The following is a 20,301-nucleotide window of genomic DNA, read 5'->3' on the forward strand; positions in this document are numbered from 1 at the left end:
AATATATTATAAATATATACTTATATAATATTACATATTGTTACATAGTAATATTATATAATCTATTTTATATATTATATTATATTATATTATATTATATTATATTATATTATATTATATTATATTATATATCTAATAAATTTAACTAAATTATCAAGTTTTAGGCAGACGTGGTAGCATAGACCTATAACGCCAGCAAGAGCCTGAGGCAGGAGGATCTCAAGTCAGTTCAAAGCCAGTCTAGGCAACTTAGTAACACCCTGTCTCAAAATGAAAAGTGCACAAATGGTTAAGGATCTAGCTCACAACCTGAGTAAAGCCCTAAGTTCAAACCCTAGCACTATGGGGAGGAGAAGTTTATCTGGAAAAAACAATTTTATCTACTAGTACATAGGATATATTTAAACTTCAGAATACAGTGGAGCAGATGCAGGTCCCTGGAGCCTCCCCAGTTCCTTAAACAGGAGTTTCAAAGCTTTCAGAGGAATGTCAGCCAGAATAAAGCCACTGAAGGAAAAAGGCATGGGAAGCAGCCACTGGCATGCTGATTTCCCGAGGGAGGGTGGGACAGGCCTGCTGCTTGCCAGGTCTACTGCCAGCATAGACTGCAATTCTCTGCAGACCCTCACGGATAACGCACCTCCTCTTTCTGTTGCTCAGAGTATCTTCGGCCAGGAAAGGTCTGGCAGTGAGGACTACGCACAGACACACACACACACACACACACACACACACACACACATACACACACTCACAGACACACATGTGCCATGAAATTTCAGAACACTGTGTACAAAAGACAAAAGAAAAAGAGCAGATAGAAGAATCAGGAACTATTATCATTTGAATTTACAACAGCAACAACAGATGCAGGGGGAGGAAAGAGGAACATCCTCGAATCAATGTCCAGCCAATTTAACAACTAGGTGGAAGATAAAAATAAAGACATCTTTAGATGTGCAGTTCTCAACGAATTTACCTTTCCTGCACCCACTCTCAGAGAGCTACAGGAGGAAAGGAAACAAGGAAACAAACAAAAGGTCAGAGACCATACAGGAGTAAAGGTCATTCTTGCAAGGACGGAGGAAGTAAAGTCCCCCAAGAATGTCCAGGAAGGTGAAACACTAGAACTGCCACTGCACAGCATCAAGAAGTCAGAAGAAAACACTGAGATTCTACTCAGGGCTCAAACTTTCCATTCATCGTGCCCTTTTAAATTCTCACATGGCCCTAGGAATATATAAAATAAGTAAACATATCAAACATCTACTGACAACAAAACATAAAGAAATTTAGACATGTATTTTACAACAATTCTTTTGGTAAACATGTATTTTTCTACTTATTAAAAATGAAATAAAATTTGCATACTAGTAAGGTAAATGTACATATTTATTTCTATATAACAAATTAAATATTGGCTAAAAATTTGATTCCCTAAGGCCCAAAATATCTTCAACACTCTTCAGATTTAATCAAGATTTTACTTTTATAATCTTCAATGCTAAGAATGACAAATATATAGTACTAACTAGCAGAAGTTGGGTTTGGAACCATTTCAGGGACTATTGGAAACCCTGTCCTAATCCTAAACCAAAATTGGCTGCACAGTTTTTGATGAAACTCAAGTCAGCAACTCAAACAAGAGTTATTAAAGCCCAGCTCTGACTCATGACAACCTGAAGATACACGATAGCTGCATGGTTCAGAATGACAACAGGAGAGTATTACACCCTCGGTTTCTGTAACCAAACAACTATGTTTCTAAAAGGACAGAAAACTCTGGATGTACAGCGAAAACACTGCAATGCACATTTTACTATGACAGTCTCGAATCCGAGCTGCGGTGTTTCAGGTGGCATTAGTAAGTAGTTGGTGCCATGTGTCCGGCAAAGTGTTGTGTTCAGAAACAAGGCTGCAATGAAGTCACATGGTACAATGAGTGAATGATGCCAGAAACACCTTAGATATGTTCAGAAACTGGTTACTGTAGACAGATTTCTTTTGATTCTCACACTCATGTATCTCCATTTGGGGTCAGATCCACAGCTTAAGAAGCTGGGGTCCACATGCATGGATATAACCTAGAACCCTTGCTCAGATGTAGCTCATGGCAGCTCAGTGTCCAAGTGGGTTTCCTAGTAAGGGGAACAGGGATTGTTTCTGACATGACCTCAGTGGCTGGCTCTTTGACCTCCCCCCCACGAGGGGCAGCCTTGCCAGGCCACAGAGGAGGCCAGTGCAGCCAGTCCTGAAGAGACCTGATAAACTAGGGTCAGATGGTAGAGGAGGAGGACCTCCCCTAACAGTGGACTTAGTGAAGGGCAGGGAGGAGATAAGGGAGGTGTGGTGGAATTGGGAGGGAATGAGGGAAGGGGGCTAGAGCTGGGATACAAAGTAAATAAACTGTAACTAATATAAAAAATAAAAATTTAATAAAAAAAAAGAAGCTGGGGTCCAGCTGCTAGCACATTACTAAAGTAAGGTTTATGACCCTTTGAGACTGACAAGTAGCATAAGTAACTATGCCACACACAAAAAATGTCAAGATGAACGGAAGCAGGAATTCTGACGGGATGACACCTGGAGGACAGGGGAAGGGGAAGTCTGTGTGGGGGTTTAGAGGTGGAGGGTAGGAAACAGTAAGAGAGCGACTTCATTCTCTGGGAAGATTAAGGCACAAAGTCCAAAAGAGAAAACTGAAACTGAGCCAAAAGGTTATCAGCTGAAAACAGGAAGGTAGTGGAAGCAGCACCAGACATCGAGGGCGAAGGGCTAGAGCAGCCCACATCTCAGTCCACAGTGCTCGCTCCTAAAAGATGACAACTGTGTCTTTAAGGACATGATTTCAGGAGCCAGACTGGGGTGGTGGCCCATGCCTTTAATCCCAGAAGACAGGAGAAGCTCTAAATTCAAGGCCAGCCTGATCTACAGAGGAAGTTCCAGAACATGACAGCCAGGGCTACACAGAAAAACCAAAAACCAAAATATATATATTTGTGTATTGTACATATAAAGATATATTTATATATACAATCTATTAATACAATAAAGATACATAAATATATGTATAAATATATGTATATAAATATACATATTTTATATATGTATATTTATATACATATATTTATATTTATATAATTTATAAATATATATAATATATATAATATATATATAATATATATATATATATATAACACACACCGTTATTTTAGTAAGAAGATGCTTGAACACCAGAACTTTGTTTTATTTTTCTTCTCTGGCTTATAAATGAAGTTTTAATTTTAAAATTACTGTTAAGGAATACATTATCATATTCTTGCTCTTTTTACTCTTACAGATATCAAGATGGACTAGAAAAAAGTCCCTTTTGCACCAAGCATGGTGGTGCATGCTTACGTTTCCAGCACTTGGAAGGTAGAGACAGAAGGACTGGCTGTTCACATTCATTCTCAGCTACGTGCCAAGTTCAATGCCAACCTGGGCTCTGTGAGACCTAGCAGAACTGGGAGGACGGAGAAGAGGAATAGGAAGATTCACAAGAGGTACTTCCTGCCAGCCTTGACAGAAGCATTCCATCGCACAAAGCACACTAAGAAAGAGCACTCCTTGAGAATGGTTCCAAACACTCTGGTCATGTCAACAAAGCACCACATTACTGAATTTCCATGACAACAGGACGAACGATACCATATCATCTTTCCAGGGAGGAGACCAGCCTCTCTCCCCCATGGAGATGAGATGCATTAGGCTCAAAGTGCTTAGGCCTTTGAAAGCTAACCTTGGCTGACACAACTTATCAGTCAGGCTGCCATCAAGCCAAGCATTCCCTTCCCTCCTCCCATGCCCGGGTTAGACACAGAGCTGATCCTACTGTCCCCCAGTGCTAAACTGCACACACAGCAGAGAGGGGAAAAAAAAGTAAGAATGTAGAATACGCCAGACTTCTAGAAATGACCCAACAAATGCAGAAATGTGTACCATAGCGGCCAATGAAAGAAAACGAAATAACTAAATCTAACTGTTGGTCTCTTGAATATTGTTTTGCTCTTAATACAAAAAGGCAAATTATTCCCTTATTCTTGAGGGCAAAAAAAAAAAAAAAAAAAAAAATGCCCTTTATATGCCCAATGTTATAACTAGAATAATCTAAAGAGTGTTTCCAAAGGTAAATTTTACATTACTCAGTCATGGAAAAAATACAGCACCTATATAATACCACTTTCCTAGATTAAAACCACCTAAAAAGTAACATAATTACTTTGATATAACTCTTGTCTATTTGTTCTTCAGGATCTTCATGCATACTATGGTCTTTCTGGGGAGTAAAGTTCTAAGTCAAATCTATTCAACAATGAAATAGCCACATCATGATACATACTTGATTGAGTGACTGGTGTTGATTATCACCTGTCTATTTTAATCTACTAAGTTTTTCCAGATAGCGCTTTTACATTCAGTATAGTATAAAATGGCAAGGCCTAATAGTCACTAGCATGGCTTTAGCATTACTCTGGCATTAAAAACAGCATCCAGAGGGAAAACAAGGACTGAAGTTATAGAATAAGAATAATAAGATTTATATTTTATTCAATAAAGTTGGATCAGAGTGTTTGATTCATGGTGCTACTGTGCTTCTTTTTTCAAACTATGAAATGAACTGTTTTATGCTACTTTTTTTAAATGTAGTAAAAAATATACTCATGGATCCTTTCAATACAAAAAAATCAAAACAAGGCAAATATTCCATCATGATCTCAGACTTTACAGTATCAGCTATAAAGCAATTCGTTCATTTATTTACTCCACAGATGGACAACACTGCACTCACCAAGTGCCAGACATAGAGACAGTTACTAGGAACTCACAACCTAATGACAGACCTGATCGGAAATATGATTAACAAGGAAGCACAATGATGATCTGAAAGACATATGCACACTATGGGAACTAAATCCCATGTGACATCATGGCTAGACTCTGCTACACAGGAAACAAATCTTGCAAAGATTCACATCTCCACAGGAGTGTGCTTGTCCCTGCAAGGATTTAGGCAGCAGTGAAGGAACCCTCTGCCAGTGATGCTGTCGGTGGGGATTCTCCCATCTGAGAAGCTGGATTAGGTGTCCTTTAAGGAGCCTGTCACCTCTAAAATTGTACAATTGCATGAGATCAGCAGAGGCTAAAACAGTAATAAGAAGCCTCGATGAGGGAGGGGAACTTGGACAAAGCCCAGAACAACAGCTAGGCTCTAAATAAACAGAAGTTGGAACAAAAGCTATTTAGTTCTGGTCCTGTGTAGTAAATGTGTGTCAGGTCAATCTGCAAAGCCTAAAGGGGTTAATGACAGGAACAAACAGTGAGACCGGTTATCTACTAGAATTCTGGGAAACAGAGTCAGAACTCCATATTCCTCCATACACTGAAAGCAGTAGGCTCTTTCTTCCAAGTTACATACTTAAGAAAATCATTTCATGAGACATTACCAATACTATTTAACCTACTGACAGCCCACAGCATTACACTCCCAATGATTGCACAATTACACTTAATGAAATACTATGCCAGGGGATCTGACACGAGCTTACATTGTACTCTGCTGAAGAACTTAAACAGTGTGAATCTGAAAGTTAAATAATTTGGCTATATTCCTCGCAAGCTTTAAACAAATTAAACTCTGTGACTACTTCAAATCATTCTCTTCCCTTTTCCAGCCTCCGAACCATCGCATCACTGTGTCCATACTTCATCTGGCACTATCAGGATAGACATGAATTAAAAATTTGAAAATCAGCAACAAGAAGGCCATTCGGGTGCTAAAGTTGAGAGCTACAAGCATGAGGACCTAAATTCAGATCCACAGCACCCACATAAAAAGCCAGGCATGACGAGATCCAACCTATAACCTCAATGCTGGGGAGGGAGAGAGAGAGAGGGACGCTGGGGGGGGGGCCTGGCCAGCCAGCCTGGCTGAATCAGTAAGCTCCAGATTCAGTGAGGGACCTGCCCCACTATCAGCACTGGCAATGCAGCCACTCTGGTCCAGCTCCTCACTTACCCCTTTCTCTGAGAGGTTCAGAGTCAGCAAATGCAAGGTCCTCGTATGAGAGGACTTCCAGTCCACAGGCATGACATTCCCATAATTATCTGTCAGGGCATTCCAAATCCTTAAACAGAAGAAAACAGCAATCAGTGGAATTCAATACTTAACACTCCACATGGCTTTCATTAAAAATCCACTAATATAGTAAAAGGACCACATGAAATAAAATAAAATAAAAAATAAAATTCTTTCTTAGGAAAAAGTATCAACAAATGCAGAGTTATGAAAAATCATATAACTGAACTGACAAAGATATCTTGCTTGTGAAATATAAAAGAAAAAAATTAAGGAAGGAAGGAAGGAAGGCAGTCACTACTACTTCCACTGTAATATGTGCAGAGAACTGTTCGAAGAAGTTTATAGGACATACATAGGAGAATGACAGAGCACACAGACATACACACAGTAATTAGCTACATGAAAAAATAACAAAAACAAAAAACCAAGCAGTGTATAAGTACAGGTGTATGTATGTATGTGTGTGGCGTATGGTGTATGAATGTGTATAGCTTTATTTAGTCCTCAAAAACAACATTAGAAGCAGAAACCTTTACTATCCTCATTTTGCAAGTGAGGAGCCAAGAAACACAGAAAATCTCAGGACTGTCTCTAGAAACACAGACAAAGTGAACACACTGCTTCATAAAGAGATGCCGTACTTTCTGGAGAAAGATTCAGTCTCCAAGTGAGAGCAAGATTTAGTGTGTGATTTGAAATGTAGCAGGATAAGGACAGGCTGATGAAAGGGTAAGGAGTGAGGGAATCACGTAAGTGCAGACAGGTTATATAGTCAATGCAGTTACCCACTTTCTTATCAAACAGCATCTGGGGTGGGGGCTAGGGGGTCAAAAGGGGGACATCTGACTCAAGACTCAGTAAACAGACACACCTATTTTCTTTTAAATAAAGAGCCAGTCTCTGGCTAAGTTCCTTAACCTGCTGGGGTATCAGCTGCCCTGCTCCAAAATGAAGCTTAGACGTAAAGCAGGCACCTCCTCCAGCTCCATCATTCTAAGCATTAACTCAAACAAACTCTACTGAGAAAAATGACAAACCACACTGTACAAAGACAGCAAACTCCAGATCAAAATGCAGGTTTTGGTGACAAAAATAATAATCAACATAGTAAAACAAGTTGTTTTATGGGGAAAAGGAAAAAAAAGCAGGAATTCAGAGGCATCAGTAAGATGAGACTTACTTAGGGTAATGAGGTCACACATCTGAACTGCTTACTGGGAGACTAACATGTCCCATTTTTTAGAGTTAAAATTTGCAACAAGTATCTAGTTGTAAATAATGAGTCAGGAAATGTTTAGATAAGCCTTTTGTGCAAGTTTGTCAGCAATCAGGATACAGACAATTCTAGCAAGGGCAAAGAACCTAACAAAGTAACTTTAAAAACTGGAAAAGCAACATCCTTGATTTAATGGAAACCATTCTATGCTTAAGAACAGAAGCTGCCAGAATATAACATCCCAAGGGATGTGTGGCTTCCGAATCCAAATCACCCTGAAGAAAAACATGAACCCAAAAAGTGGGGCTTATCATCCTTACACATCTCCTATCCGCAGGACTCAGAATGCCTCGCTGTTGGAACCTGATATTCTTTAGTGTCAACGAACTAGAGCTGGAGGCACGGACAGCAACTTTCTGAGTCTGACCATCCTGGGCCACAGCTTTTAAAATACTAACAACTGAGTGAATGAAAAAAGAAATGAAAAGGAAAAGAAACTTGATTGTTCCTAGGTGTGGCGGAGGAGAAGATTCATTGTAGATATACAGGAGAGCAAGGCCTGAGGAAGAGATGAGATAAGGACATCTGGGGAACTCAGAGTGGTCAGGTCCCTGAGCTGGGCCATGGGAGGGGGAAGGGGAACCAGCTGTAACAGCCAGGGAGGCCTTCCAAAGGTACAAAGACAACAGGCAACCAGAATGCTTCAATTATGCAGGGAAGAACAGCCCAGCCCCCAGAACTCTCCTCTGTGCTGCAGAGTGCAGGGGAAGGGGCGAGGTATGCCAGCCAGGAGGGCCCTGTAACGGACAGAAGAACATAGGGAAAACCTGGCAGCCAGTGCCCACTTTGGTATGTTAATGGGCATCTCAGCCATTTATCGCAACTTTGAAACCTAACACTGACTCTATACCTAACCCTGGCCAAGGTCACAGACTATTCTAATAGCTTAGGAGTCCCAGGTTTGGAGGAGTTGTTTTGTCTGCTAGTCACATCCTTCTTAAAAGAGGCTAGAAAACCAAGCTGGTAGCGTATCTCTCGGGGAAGGAGTAGCTGTGGGTTCTAGCTTCCAAGAAAACAGAGAACAATAAACAAGCCTCTCTCTCTGTGCCAAGTTCAGAACAATTGTAGCTGAAGGATGTAAAGCCAACTAAGATTTCCAGCATTCTCTAGTCAAGACATCTGAGCCGTCTTCATCTTTATCATAAAATATTATGACCCATCATAAATAGTTGCCCGGAGCTCCCTCCCAGGGTCAAAGTCCGAAGGATAGCGGTTCCAGCGGACATTCTCTTGGAGCCCTCAGCAAACAAATATAATCCATATTGACAGAAACTAAAACCAAAGCTCAAGGAAGTTAAGTAAAGGACAGGAGTCACAGCAGCATGTGGGCAAAGAGATTTTCTAACAGCAGAAAGGGGGTGGAGCTGACCCTACAAAGCAAATGAATACAGAGAGGAGAGAAGTGAGCTCTGGCTCGTATAAGATTTTTTTTACACATTCCCAAATCGGGAGATATGCATTATCACAAACACACCACCTACTGAGCCATAGCAAGAACAACGTGGGCTGAAGATGAACAGCAAATGCTCAAATGCTTGCCTAGCATACATGAGCCCTGGGGTCAAACCCCAGCACCACAGAAAACTGGGTGTGTTAATACACACCTGTGATCTCATCACTCAAGAGGCAGAAAGAGTTTTGTGGTCATCCTCATCTACAAAATGAGTTGAGGCCAGCCTGGGCTACATATGCCTCTATCTCCAAGTGGAGGGAAAGAGTAACAAAATAAAACGAAGTTTAGTGCCTTATGCATGTAATTCTAGCACTTGGACAGCAGCAGGAAGAACAGGAGTTCAAGGTCAGCCTGAGCTGCATAGCAAGTTCAAGGCCAGTTTGGGCTACAAATGACAAAACAGGAAAAGCAACAGAACTGTTTAGATTTTACAGCCACCTAAGTTAGAAACACATGCTAAAATAAACTTCCCAGAATGTCCAGCTGAAACAAAAATAGGTCTTCTAAGAATCTTGGTACAAGCTACGCTCATCTGTTTTAAATAAGTTACACATAAATATAAATTTAAAGTCCAAAATATGCAGTAAGTCTAAATAATTAAAGTATATAAATCTGCACATACATGAAGCTATCTTCTCTCTGGGAAGTCCCACAAAAGTCACCTTTTGTTATGCACGACACGCCTATCTCTGCATTTAAAATCCAATCATAAACTTACCGCTCCTCAGCCCTTGGGCAAAAGAAACAATAAAAAGGAATGATCGTGGAACACAGCTATCCATCCACATTTACATATGCCCTGCCTCTTTCTTGATAAATCTAATTCCTTGAGAAATTAAAACTCTTCTTTATGACAGGAATCTTATCACTGTTCAAGAATCCCTCACTTTATAGAGAAAGCAGCCGGCAAACTGAATCCTGACGGCGGTCTGGAAGCTAGGTAGTGTCTCGGTGGGTAAAGCCACCTGCCACCAAGACCAATGACCCTGGGGATCCATGTGCTGGGTAAAGAGAACCATCACCCATCTCACACAAGTGGTCGTCCTCCAAGGATGTGCCCCAGCACGTGACAGGCTTGCTACTCCCGCCCACACTCACACAAGTACCCAGATAAAGTTAAAATTATTAAAATGTATTTTTTTTAATTGCCCCCACTAATTCTCTCCACCTCTCCAATGCTTTGTAAACCCATCACCTTCTGAGAGGACTCAGTTCACTCAAGGCCTCGCTAGGGCCTCCTCACTCCCAGCAAACAAAACACTCTGGCTTGCTAGCTCGCAGCTATCGTTTTTTAGCTATCCTTCGAGGCAAAGCCATGGTACGTAATTACAACTTTCATTGAAACAAGCAATAATTGGGTTTAAAGGTGTTTGAATCAACCCCTGTGAATGTCCTCACTGAAACTAACCACACAGAAGATTCTGTAGCCATCGCTGCTGTGCTCTAGTCTTCTGGAGACACTTTTTTGGCCTCTGTGGCAGTTTGCTCTTGTGGGCCCAAGAGACTTCTGTGATTTCAATGGTACTTCACACCTCTACAGTTTTGCACTATATGTTGCTATATGTTACAATCTCTACCTAACTCCCCGAACACCATCAGGATTCAACTGGCGACTTGCTTTCTCTATAAAGTCTTCATTCGGACATCCGCTTTGAAAGCTTCCATATCTGGTACAAATATCTATCAAAGCACTCACCACACTCATAAAACATGTGTTTAACAAACCCATGTCCCCTCCCACTTTCTGTTTCACTTTAGAGGAGCAATGGCCAGATCCAAGCCCTTGGCAGGGGCTTTAACAGGATCGAGTTGAATGAATGAATGAGCCACACGTGCCCCAGGAGGCAGGGTCTCCCCCGGGAAGCACACAAGGGTCCGCAGGAGGGAGGGTTCAAGGGAAGGCAGGGCAGCGAGCTTTTAAACTCCAGCGGGCCAGGCCGGCAGCCCCGGGGCGGGGCTGGGAGCGGCCGAGGTGGAAGGAGGGCGCGGGGCGGGGCCTGCGTGGACTCCCGGCTGCGGCGGGGGCAGGGCGAGGTGGGGGCCGCTCCCTCCCGGCCGCCCGCCCCCGGGCCCGCACTCACTCGTCGCCTTGCAGGAGGCTGCGCTCAGTGATGGGCCGCACGGCCGCCCGCGGGGGCTCGGCGTCCGACGAGGGGCGGAAGCACAGGCTCAGCTTCTCCTCCAGGCTGCAAGCCAGCGCCGGGAAGCTGTCGCCGCCCGCGGGGGCCCCCGCTCCAGCCTCCGGGCTCGCGTTACAGTTCTCCTGGTCCTGGACGCTCCGGGCCGGCTCCTGGAACTCATAGAAATCCTGCCAGTCCCCGTCCGCCGCCATCGCGCCCGCTGTCGGCACGCGCCCCGCCCCGGCCGGGCGGCCACGCCCCGTCGCGGTCAGGCCACGCCCATCGGTTCCGCCCCCTCCAGGCCACGGCCCCTGTCCCGGGTGAGCGAGTCCCAAGCTGCCCTCAGACTGACTCTTCACTTCCTGAGTCTTCTGGAGCTGACCAGGGAAAGGAAGACCTTAACTGAGTTAAGTCACTTCCTATGTTCTTGCTCATTTAGAAATAACTTCCTTCCTCAGCGTCCTTGTCTAAAAGTGGTGAAAAGGAAGACTTCTTTAAACCTAGTGTCAAATTTTTGCCCCATGGAAACGTTCATAACATTCCATCTAGATTGACAAGACTTACTGGAAAGTGTTTACGTGGTACCGAAATTCATTCCACAAATAGATCTCTCCCACGGCAAAGCACATGCCAGCTGAATAATTATGTGAGTGGATGTGCTCAAAGTACTTAGAAAATGGCTCAATGGCAAATACCCTCCTACTTGCTTTACATGGACACACTTATTACTGTAGCTGAAGTGTTAAGGCTAAGTGGAAATTAAATCGTTTCAGAGATACAGCTTCTCTGTTTGGCAAGACGAAAAGATTTATGGAGGTAGAGAGTAGTGGTGGTTGTTTGAAGATGGCTGGGGTTATAGTTTTGTTATGTGCATTTAACAACAATAGAAACTGAGGAAAGTAGATAGATGGAGTAAATGCCCAGGGATTGACAAAACCAATATCTCTTCAAATGTGTCATTCAGGAGGATGAAACATCTTTAAATAATATATTATAAAATGTTTTATAGACACGTATACTCAGGAGTGCATAAAAATTTATTGGGCAACTCTATCCAGGAGGCTTGTTTTTATATATAATTAAATAAAACAATGGATGCAAAATGCCTAATAAATTGCTTTGCATGCAATGTCTTCCCTCCTCTTGGGCAAAATGAGGTGGTGAGTGGATGAAATGTAAGGCTCCGTTCAATGGGAGACCACTTCTTCCCAAGCTGTGGCACTCTTGCCTTCCGCGCACCTTTTCTTTAGACTCTTGACTCAGCCTTCCTAAGACACTATCCAGTTTCAAGTTTCTGTTGCCTCACTCCTTCACTTAGTATTTCCTGTCAGCAGCCTTGTTCTCCCTCCTGATAATGCTCCTCCCCCTCAGCCAAATTCTAGCCTCCTACTCTGCCACCAATCTGGAAAAAAAAAAAAAAAAAAAAAGCCCCAGCTTCAGGTTTAGCTAGCACACAGAGGCCCCTGAGGAGGAAGTATCCCATCATCCAGCCTAATTCTACTAACTGGCTCATGTGGGCTTATTTATTTTATACCTGTTACTCCCTACCGGCGCGTAGCAACCTTGTGAAAAGGAAGGTTCTCCTCATTTGATGAATTAAAAAAAAATTAGCTTATATATGGACCAATAATAATTGAAGAAAAAAAAGGCTATGAATTTGGGGGCTGGGGGACCCAAGAGGGGAAAGATGTAATGTTTTCATTAAAACTAAATTTAAAAAGAAGAGTTATCTGAGAAAAATAATTTAGAGCACTTGATTCAAAATTAGAGAAGACAGAAAAACAGCTTCATGGTACTTGAGTAATGTGTTCACATAAACACTGAAGATGGAAACGTCACAGTTTTACAGTGCATTAAAATTTCTGCATATTACATATCTCAGTGAAAACTTTAAAAAATGGATACGATACGTATAGTATTTAACATGTAAATCACCTAAACATATAATTAAATCTGGAAATATAAAACAAAAGAAAGGAAATACTGAGTATTTATTCCCAGAGTCTGAAGCGGCAACCGTGGAGCCTGCAGGGGACTATGCTAGGTGCTCTGCACACAGGCTCTTGCTGTTTAGCTCGGTCTTCCTGTGGGACTACTAACAGTGGGAGTGGGGGTGTCTCTGACTCCTTTGCTTACGCTTGGGACACCTATCCTCCTACTGGGTTGCCTTGTCCAGCCTTGATATGAGGGTCTGTACCTAGTCTTCTTGCATCTTATTCTGCATCTTTCGTTGCTATCCCTGGGAAGCCTGCTGTTTTCTGAAGGAACACCATAGGAGCAGTGGATCTGGAGGAGAGGAGAGCTGAAGGGAAACCGGGAGGAGTTGGCAGTAGAGGGACTGTAGTCAATATGTGTCATATGAGAGAAAAAGAAATAAAAGGAAAAAAATATATTATAAGACCAGAAAATGTCTGGTTGTCAAAGTACCATGCTTAGTGAATGCTAAAGGCTCATAACACAGCAGTTAAGAAGATCTGTAAATGAGATAAATTTTCAAAAGAAAAAAAATCAGAAAGTGGCCAGGTTTGCTTAGTAATTACAAAAAGAGACACAGAAAAAGACAGACAGACAGATCAACCAATCAACAGAGAAGAAATAAACAAAAACAACAGAAATCTATATTGACCCATGAATTTAAGAAAGATTAGTTTGCTTGTCAAAAAGGGAAAAGTGGCTTCTTTCAATTTGTTTCCCCTAAAATACACACACATAAAAAAAAATCATAACTTTTAAGGAACTGATATGCTACTTACCCTGATTTTATTTTGATTATCATGAATTGTAAGCATTTATCAAGTTACCACATTTTACCCCATAAATATGTGTAAGTGTTATATGTCAATTAAAGTTCAGACCGTGAACTATCTAGCATTTGTCAATAAAGAACATTGCATTCTGGTTATTCCAATTTGAGAGCATGAGTCTTTGGTGAACAGCTACATTTTATATTTTAATGATTAAACTGAGGTCTTCATTAAGCCTAAGCAACAGCAGTTGGTCATTATAAAAAGAAGACAAGCTGACTGGCCATGGCTTCATCTGTAACCTACCAGGTCAGCTAGGCAGGGTGGCCATTCTGAGTACATACCTGAATGTGTTCTGTGTCATCAAATGCTGGTCTCTGAATGATAGCTACAAAGTAACATTGACAACAGTTCCTTAGCTAACATTAAAATTTGCTAACTCTGATAACTCTCCTATTTTACCTCTGAAGTAAATCTGTATTTCTATTCCATGCTCCCATTCTATAAGTTACTGTAAAGTTACACATCATTAATTAAAGAGACTGTTGGCATTAGTGAACTTGAGTTTTCAGAACAACATTGGAGACTATAAGTCTGAGACAAAATTCAATGGAGGCCGGACACCTCCTTAGCCCATTCAAGAAAGAAAAAAAGAAAGACAGAAAAGCTGTCAAGAAACAGAGCAAGCACACTCACTTCCTAGTCATTTGGAGGTGGGGTGGGAGATGAGTTTCTTCTAAACTGCGTTGTGTCCAATGACAAATGGACAGTAAGTGACATTTGAGCTGAGGGGGCGGTCTGGAGACAGGTGGTGTCAAAGGAGACGCCAATGGGTCTGCAGGAGAAAAGGACAATTCAAGGGAGTCTGCAGGAGAAGATAAGCAGGCAGCCTGGGATCAGACCTGCACAAGGTCAGGGGAGTCAGCTCTGCAGAGGTGGTTGACAGTGTGTCTGACAGTTATGTATTTCATGTGGATTATACACATTCATGTGCTTTAACTTTTGGAATATTGTTGTTATTATTAATGTATATTTATTAATTATTAACATAAATGTCTCATAGAAATGTTCTAAATTTTCTACAGTATCCAGATTAGACAATCATATTACCCAGAAATATCCCACAAAACCCACCAGAGCTGTCCCCCACAATTTACACTGATGTGGGTGATAAGAAAATAAGCATTATAATTAAAGTGCTTTACTCATTTGAGATTTTCCCCCTATGTTCCTGCTGTTTCCCTCCAAGTTTTGACGTTCAAAAATTTTAGAATACTTCTTGCTATCTCTGAAGAGAAATTTTTCTTTATAACTGGGAGAATATGCGGTAAGGATAGAAATAGCTAGTCTACATATAACTTAATTTTATTTTTTCACATTTATTTATTTTGTGTGTATATATATATATATATATATATGTTGTATGTGCACACGTGTGCCCACAAGTGCACATGACACACATGTGATATTAAGATGACAGCTTGTAGGTGAGTTTGGAGCCTTGAACTCATATCATCAAGCTTTGCTGCAGGCCCCTTTACCTGCTAAGCCATCTTACTGGCCCCTAACATAATTTTTTTAAGCTGTAAGTTTAACAGAATATTTTTTTTTAGAATTTGTCTTTTAAAATATGTCAGTGCTTTTGACAGTAAAACAGGAACATCAATACAGCTGCATCAAAATAGCCTCTTTAAATGTTCTGAAGCTAAACGAACATACTATTGAAGCCAGACAGGAATTGGATCCACAAAAGCAAAACAAAGTGGACTGTTAAGATAATTGTTTGTGTAATTTAGGCAAACAAGTAATTACTCAATTTTCTGCTCAATTTGACCAGGATAGACACAGAAGTCGCTAACTGTTTCTAATTTAGTAATGTAGGGTTAAAGCTAGGGGACTTGTAAAGTCCCTGTTATGTCATTTAAAGAAAGAAATGTTAGTCTTCTCCTGTGTTGTGAAGAGTAACTTGCAACCCCAAGAGACTGATACAGTGTTTGGAAAAGAAAGTCAGTGGGTCTCTGAAACCTCACAGGATGGGGAACATTCAAAGCCCTGAATTAGCACCAGACCATGAATTTTACTAGCTCATTCACTTCTATGGACTCCCATGGGGCTCCAGAGACCCTGGCCACTTGAGCTGTGTTTTTATGCACCTACACCAGTAGGCGAATAGATGCTGGAAATGAGCAGGAGTTTTCCAGAAAGCATCTGCCCAGACTGCCAGCTAACCCCAGCCACAGCCATTTCTTCTTGTTATGGAATAATCTGCATCCCTTCAAACTCATATGCAGAGCCTCTCAGCCTGGATGCCTCACAAAGTGGCTGTCTTTGGAGATACCATTTTTAAGGTGATTAAGGTAGAGTGGAGACTTTACGGGAGCCATAGTCTGATCTGTCTTTATTAAGAAGATGGTCTTTGGGTCCCACAGAGAAATCCCAGGGGTACACCGGCACAGAATGAGGCCACATAAAGACACGGTGAAGTAGAGGTAAGAAAACCTTGCTAGCCCTGCTCACATGTTACTCATGGCCGTGCAGCTTCCAGAAGGAGGGGAAAGAAATACTTCATATTGTGTAAGCCACACACAATTTTTGTCTTTTTGGCCAGGGCAGGGTAATGCTGATCCATCTTCCACAGCCATCACAGTGCCTTCAACAAGTTCCCACAAGGGCCTGACAAGTTCAGGGCAGAGACAATTCCATTTTTTTCTTCTAGTTTTGTTGTCATTCCTGGAAAGATCTCACTAGTGTGTTAAATGGGTGATTGATAGGTAAAGAGCAGAACTGGATTTTTATGCCCACACCACCCTCCTAGAGGACGGAAGTCTGGGTTTTATAAAGAATTAGAGATACAGAGCTATGGGACAGACCAAGAAGGTTTAGTGTGCTCTCCAGTCAGTTTCCATGAGAGGATTTCCCAGGGACCAGAGAGTGGGCATGAGGGTCCACAGTGTCTCTATCTTTAGCAAGGTGGTTTCTCATAGGAAAGATGTCAGTGTCCCCATGAGCCCAGAGCATCAATGGCATCATGCAAGTTCACAGAAGAGTCTCAGGTCCAGGTCTTCAGTTTAGAATCTCATGAGATGTCAAGAAGAAGGGGACAGGGTATTTCTTACTTAGAGAATTATTAAGACCAGAGGCTGGTGCAAGTCCCACAGTGATGGCATCTAAAGACAGGGTGATGGAGGAGGTCATCTGCCCTTTCACCATTTGTTGGGCAAAAATATATGATTTTTCCCTAAAGGCCCAGTGGACATCCCAACAAAGTGCTAGACTTGAGTCATCTTGAAAGGGATGCACCAGAAAAGCTAGCAGTGTTGAGAAAGAGAGACTATGGGGATGGAAGGGATCAGAAACAGAGAAAGGAAAGAGCAGGCCTAACCATAGCATCAGCGGGTTTCAGTAAGAACAAGGCGATGCGTGCAAATATAAGACAAGTTATTTATATTAACACCTAAAAATAAAGCTGTGCTTTCTCATTCGTATGGTCTGGCAAATCCACCCCTTTCATCATATTATTTCTGTGACTTGATGATCTTCAACCTTCAACCCTCTGTTCTCATCTTTGTTGGACCGTTCCCACCTACTGTCCTGTCCATGCACAAAGATATTCCCATTTTCTTTGAAAAACAACAGTAATATTCCAACAAATATCAATTCATTCAACCAAATATAAAGGCTCAAGGGGTTTCCCATCACAGTACAAGCCAAATACAACCCCGTGAACTGGGGTCAGCTGGTACCCCTATGCTGCCAATAGGTTGATTCTTAACACACTAATGAATATAATGCCAAATGGAAACAGGTAATAGAGAAAGTGAGTAGGGATGCAGAAAAGTCCCCCAAAAGCCAGGCTGAAATAGGCATACTATCTGGTTGCTTAAATAGAACAAAGATCAAGAAAAACATCCACCACACCCCAGTTTCCCAGCCTGCACCATTTCCTGGGACCCACTCCTATCTGTAGCCCCCAAGACCATCATGGGTCAGGGAGCAGCTGTTAAGAGCCACACATACACACACCAACTACTGGCCTGCCACAACCTGCCAGCAAGCGTGGCCAGGCCTGCCCAGGGCCTTCCATGCTCCACTTTCCCTGCATGCCCCACACCCCATTTCAAATGCCTGCCCCATTTCCGGGGACCCACCCCAATTTGAGGCATGGAAAACCAGCACAGATTAGGGAGCAGCAAGGAAACCGACTGTGGCCTTCTGGGACCACAAGCTCTACCTACAACCCCAGAACCCATTATCATCAGAGACTACCAGGCCTGCTAAAAACAGAGTCAACCAAATGGCTAGAAGTCAGGGCAAGAACACCATCAACAAAACCCAGGGCCCTATGACACCACCAAAATCCAGCTATCCTACCACAGCAAGTCCTGAAGATACAATCACACTGGAAGCACAAGAAAATGATCTTAAATCTGAGGTTAAGAAAATGATAGAGACCCTTAAAAGGAGAACATAATTTATTTTTTAACTGCAGGAAAATACAACCAAAGAGATGAAGCAATTAAATCAATTCCTTAAAGAAACATAAGAAAATACAATCAAACACATGAAGGAACTGAGTAACGCCTTAAAGAAATACAAGAAAATACAACCAAATGTGAGAAGGAAACAAATAAAAGTGCCCAGGACCTAAAAATGGAAATAGAAGCAATAAAGAAAACACAATTTTTGAGGCAATTCTGGAGATGGAAAACCAAGGGAAGAGAACAGACACAAGCATCAATAACAGAATATAAGAGATGAAAGAGAAAATCTCAGGTGTAGAAGATGGGACTGAAGAAATTGATACATCAGTCAAAGAAAATGTTAAATCTAAAAAGTTCCTGACACAAAGCATCCAAGAAATCTGGGACAATATGAAAAGACTAAACCTAAGAGTAATAGAACTTCAAGAAGACTACAAACTCCAATGCCCAGAAAATATTATCAACAAAATCATAAAAGAAAACTTCCCCAACCTAAAGAAAGAAACATACAAGAAGCTTATAAACATACAAGAAGCTTACAGAACACCAAATAGATTGGACCAGAAGAGGAAATCTTCCTGTCACATAATAATCAAAACACTAAATGTACAAAACAAAGAAAGAATATTGAAAACTGCAAGGGGAAAAAGACCAAGTCACATATAAAGGCAAACCTATAAGGATTATTCCTGACTTCTCAACAGAGACTATGAAAGCCAGAAGGGCCTGGACAAATGTCATGCAAACACTAAGAGAGCACAGATGTCATCCCAGACTACTAGTTTCAGCACAACTTTCAATCACCATAAATAGAGAAAACAAGATATTCCATGACAAAACCAAGTTTTGTACCTAGCTACAAATCCAGCCCTACCAAAGATACTAGAAGGAAAACTCCAACCCAAGAAGGCTAACTACACCCAGAAAAACACAAAAAACAACCCCACATCCACAAAACTAAAAGGAGGCACGCACACACACAACCACTGACAACATCAAAATAGTAGGAATTAACAACCACTGGTCATTAATATCTTTTGACATCAATGGCCTCAACCCATCATTCCATTGCATTCAGGAAATACACCTCAGCAATAATGATAGAAATTACCCCAGAATAAAGGGCTGGAAAAAGGTTTTCCAAGCAAGCAAACACAAGAAACAAGCTGGAATAGCTATTCTAATATCTGATAAAATAGACTTTCAACCAATATTAATCAAAAGAGATGGGAAAGGCACTTCATACTCACCAAAGGAAAAATAGACCAAGAAGATATGTCAATTTTAAACATCTATGCCCCAAATGCAAGGGCACCCACATTTGTTTAAGAGACATTACTAAAGCTTAAGTCACACATCGAGTCCCACACGTTAATAGTAGGAGTCAACAGGCTTCTCTCGCCAGTGGACATATCATTGAGATGAAAACTAAACAGAGAAACAACAACTAACTGATGTTATGAGTTAATTGGACCCAACTGATAGCTACAGAACATCCATCTAAACACAAAAGAATATATCTTCTTCTCAGCACCTCATGGAACCATCTCCAAAATTGACCATATACTCAGACACAAACAAGCCTCAACAAATACAAGAAAATTGGAATAACACCTTGTATTCTATCAGACCACCATGGATTAAAACTAGACTTCAGCAACAACAGAAACAACAAAATGCCTACAAACTCATGAAAACTAAACAACTATCTACTTAATGACCACTGGGTCAAGGAGGAAATAAAGAAATTAAAGACTTCCTAGAATTTAATGAAAATGAAGGCACAACATCCCCAAAACTTACGGGACACAATGAAAGCTGTGCTAAGGGGAAAGTTCATAATGCTAAGTGCTTTCTTAAAGAAGGTGGAGAGAGCTCATACTAGCAACCTAATAGTTCACCTGAAAGCTCTAGAAAAAAGAAAGCAAATACACCCAAGAGGAGCCAATGGCAGGAAATAATCAAACTCGGGGCTTAAATCAATAACCTACAAAGAGAACAATATAGAGAATCAACAAAACCAACAACTGTTTTTTTGTTTCTTTGTTTTTGTTTTTTTTTTAGAAAATCAACAAGATAGACAAAACTTTAGCCAAACATACTAGA

The 20,301-nt window shown here is 41.4% G+C and overlaps 1 protein-coding gene across 2 annotated transcripts in view; it reads right to left on the minus strand.

The window, feature by feature from the left end:
• Positions 1-11,204, minus strand: part of Fez2 (fasciculation and elongation protein zeta 2) — a 40,380-nt gene extending 29,176 nt beyond the window's left edge. For both annotated transcript variants that reach the window (XM_055618436.1, XM_055618429.1), the window contains exons 1-2: positions 10,932-11,204; positions 6,059-6,167 (exon numbers count right to left, since the gene is read on the minus strand). In XM_055618436.1, the coding sequence (XP_055474411.1) occupies positions 6,059-6,167; positions 10,932-11,182 (360 nt within the window). In that variant the 5' untranslated portion in view covers positions 11,183-11,204. The remainder of the gene's footprint in view (positions 1-6,058; positions 6,168-10,931) is intronic.
• Positions 11,205-20,301: the final 9,097 nt, after the last annotated feature.

This window comes from Psammomys obesus, unplaced genomic scaffold, assembly GCF_907164565.1.
Source record: "Psammomys obesus unplaced genomic scaffold, mPsaObe1.curated_primary_1811, whole genome shotgun sequence".
In the NCBI taxonomy this organism is placed as follows: Eukaryota; Metazoa; Chordata; class Mammalia; order Rodentia; family Muridae; genus Psammomys; species Psammomys obesus.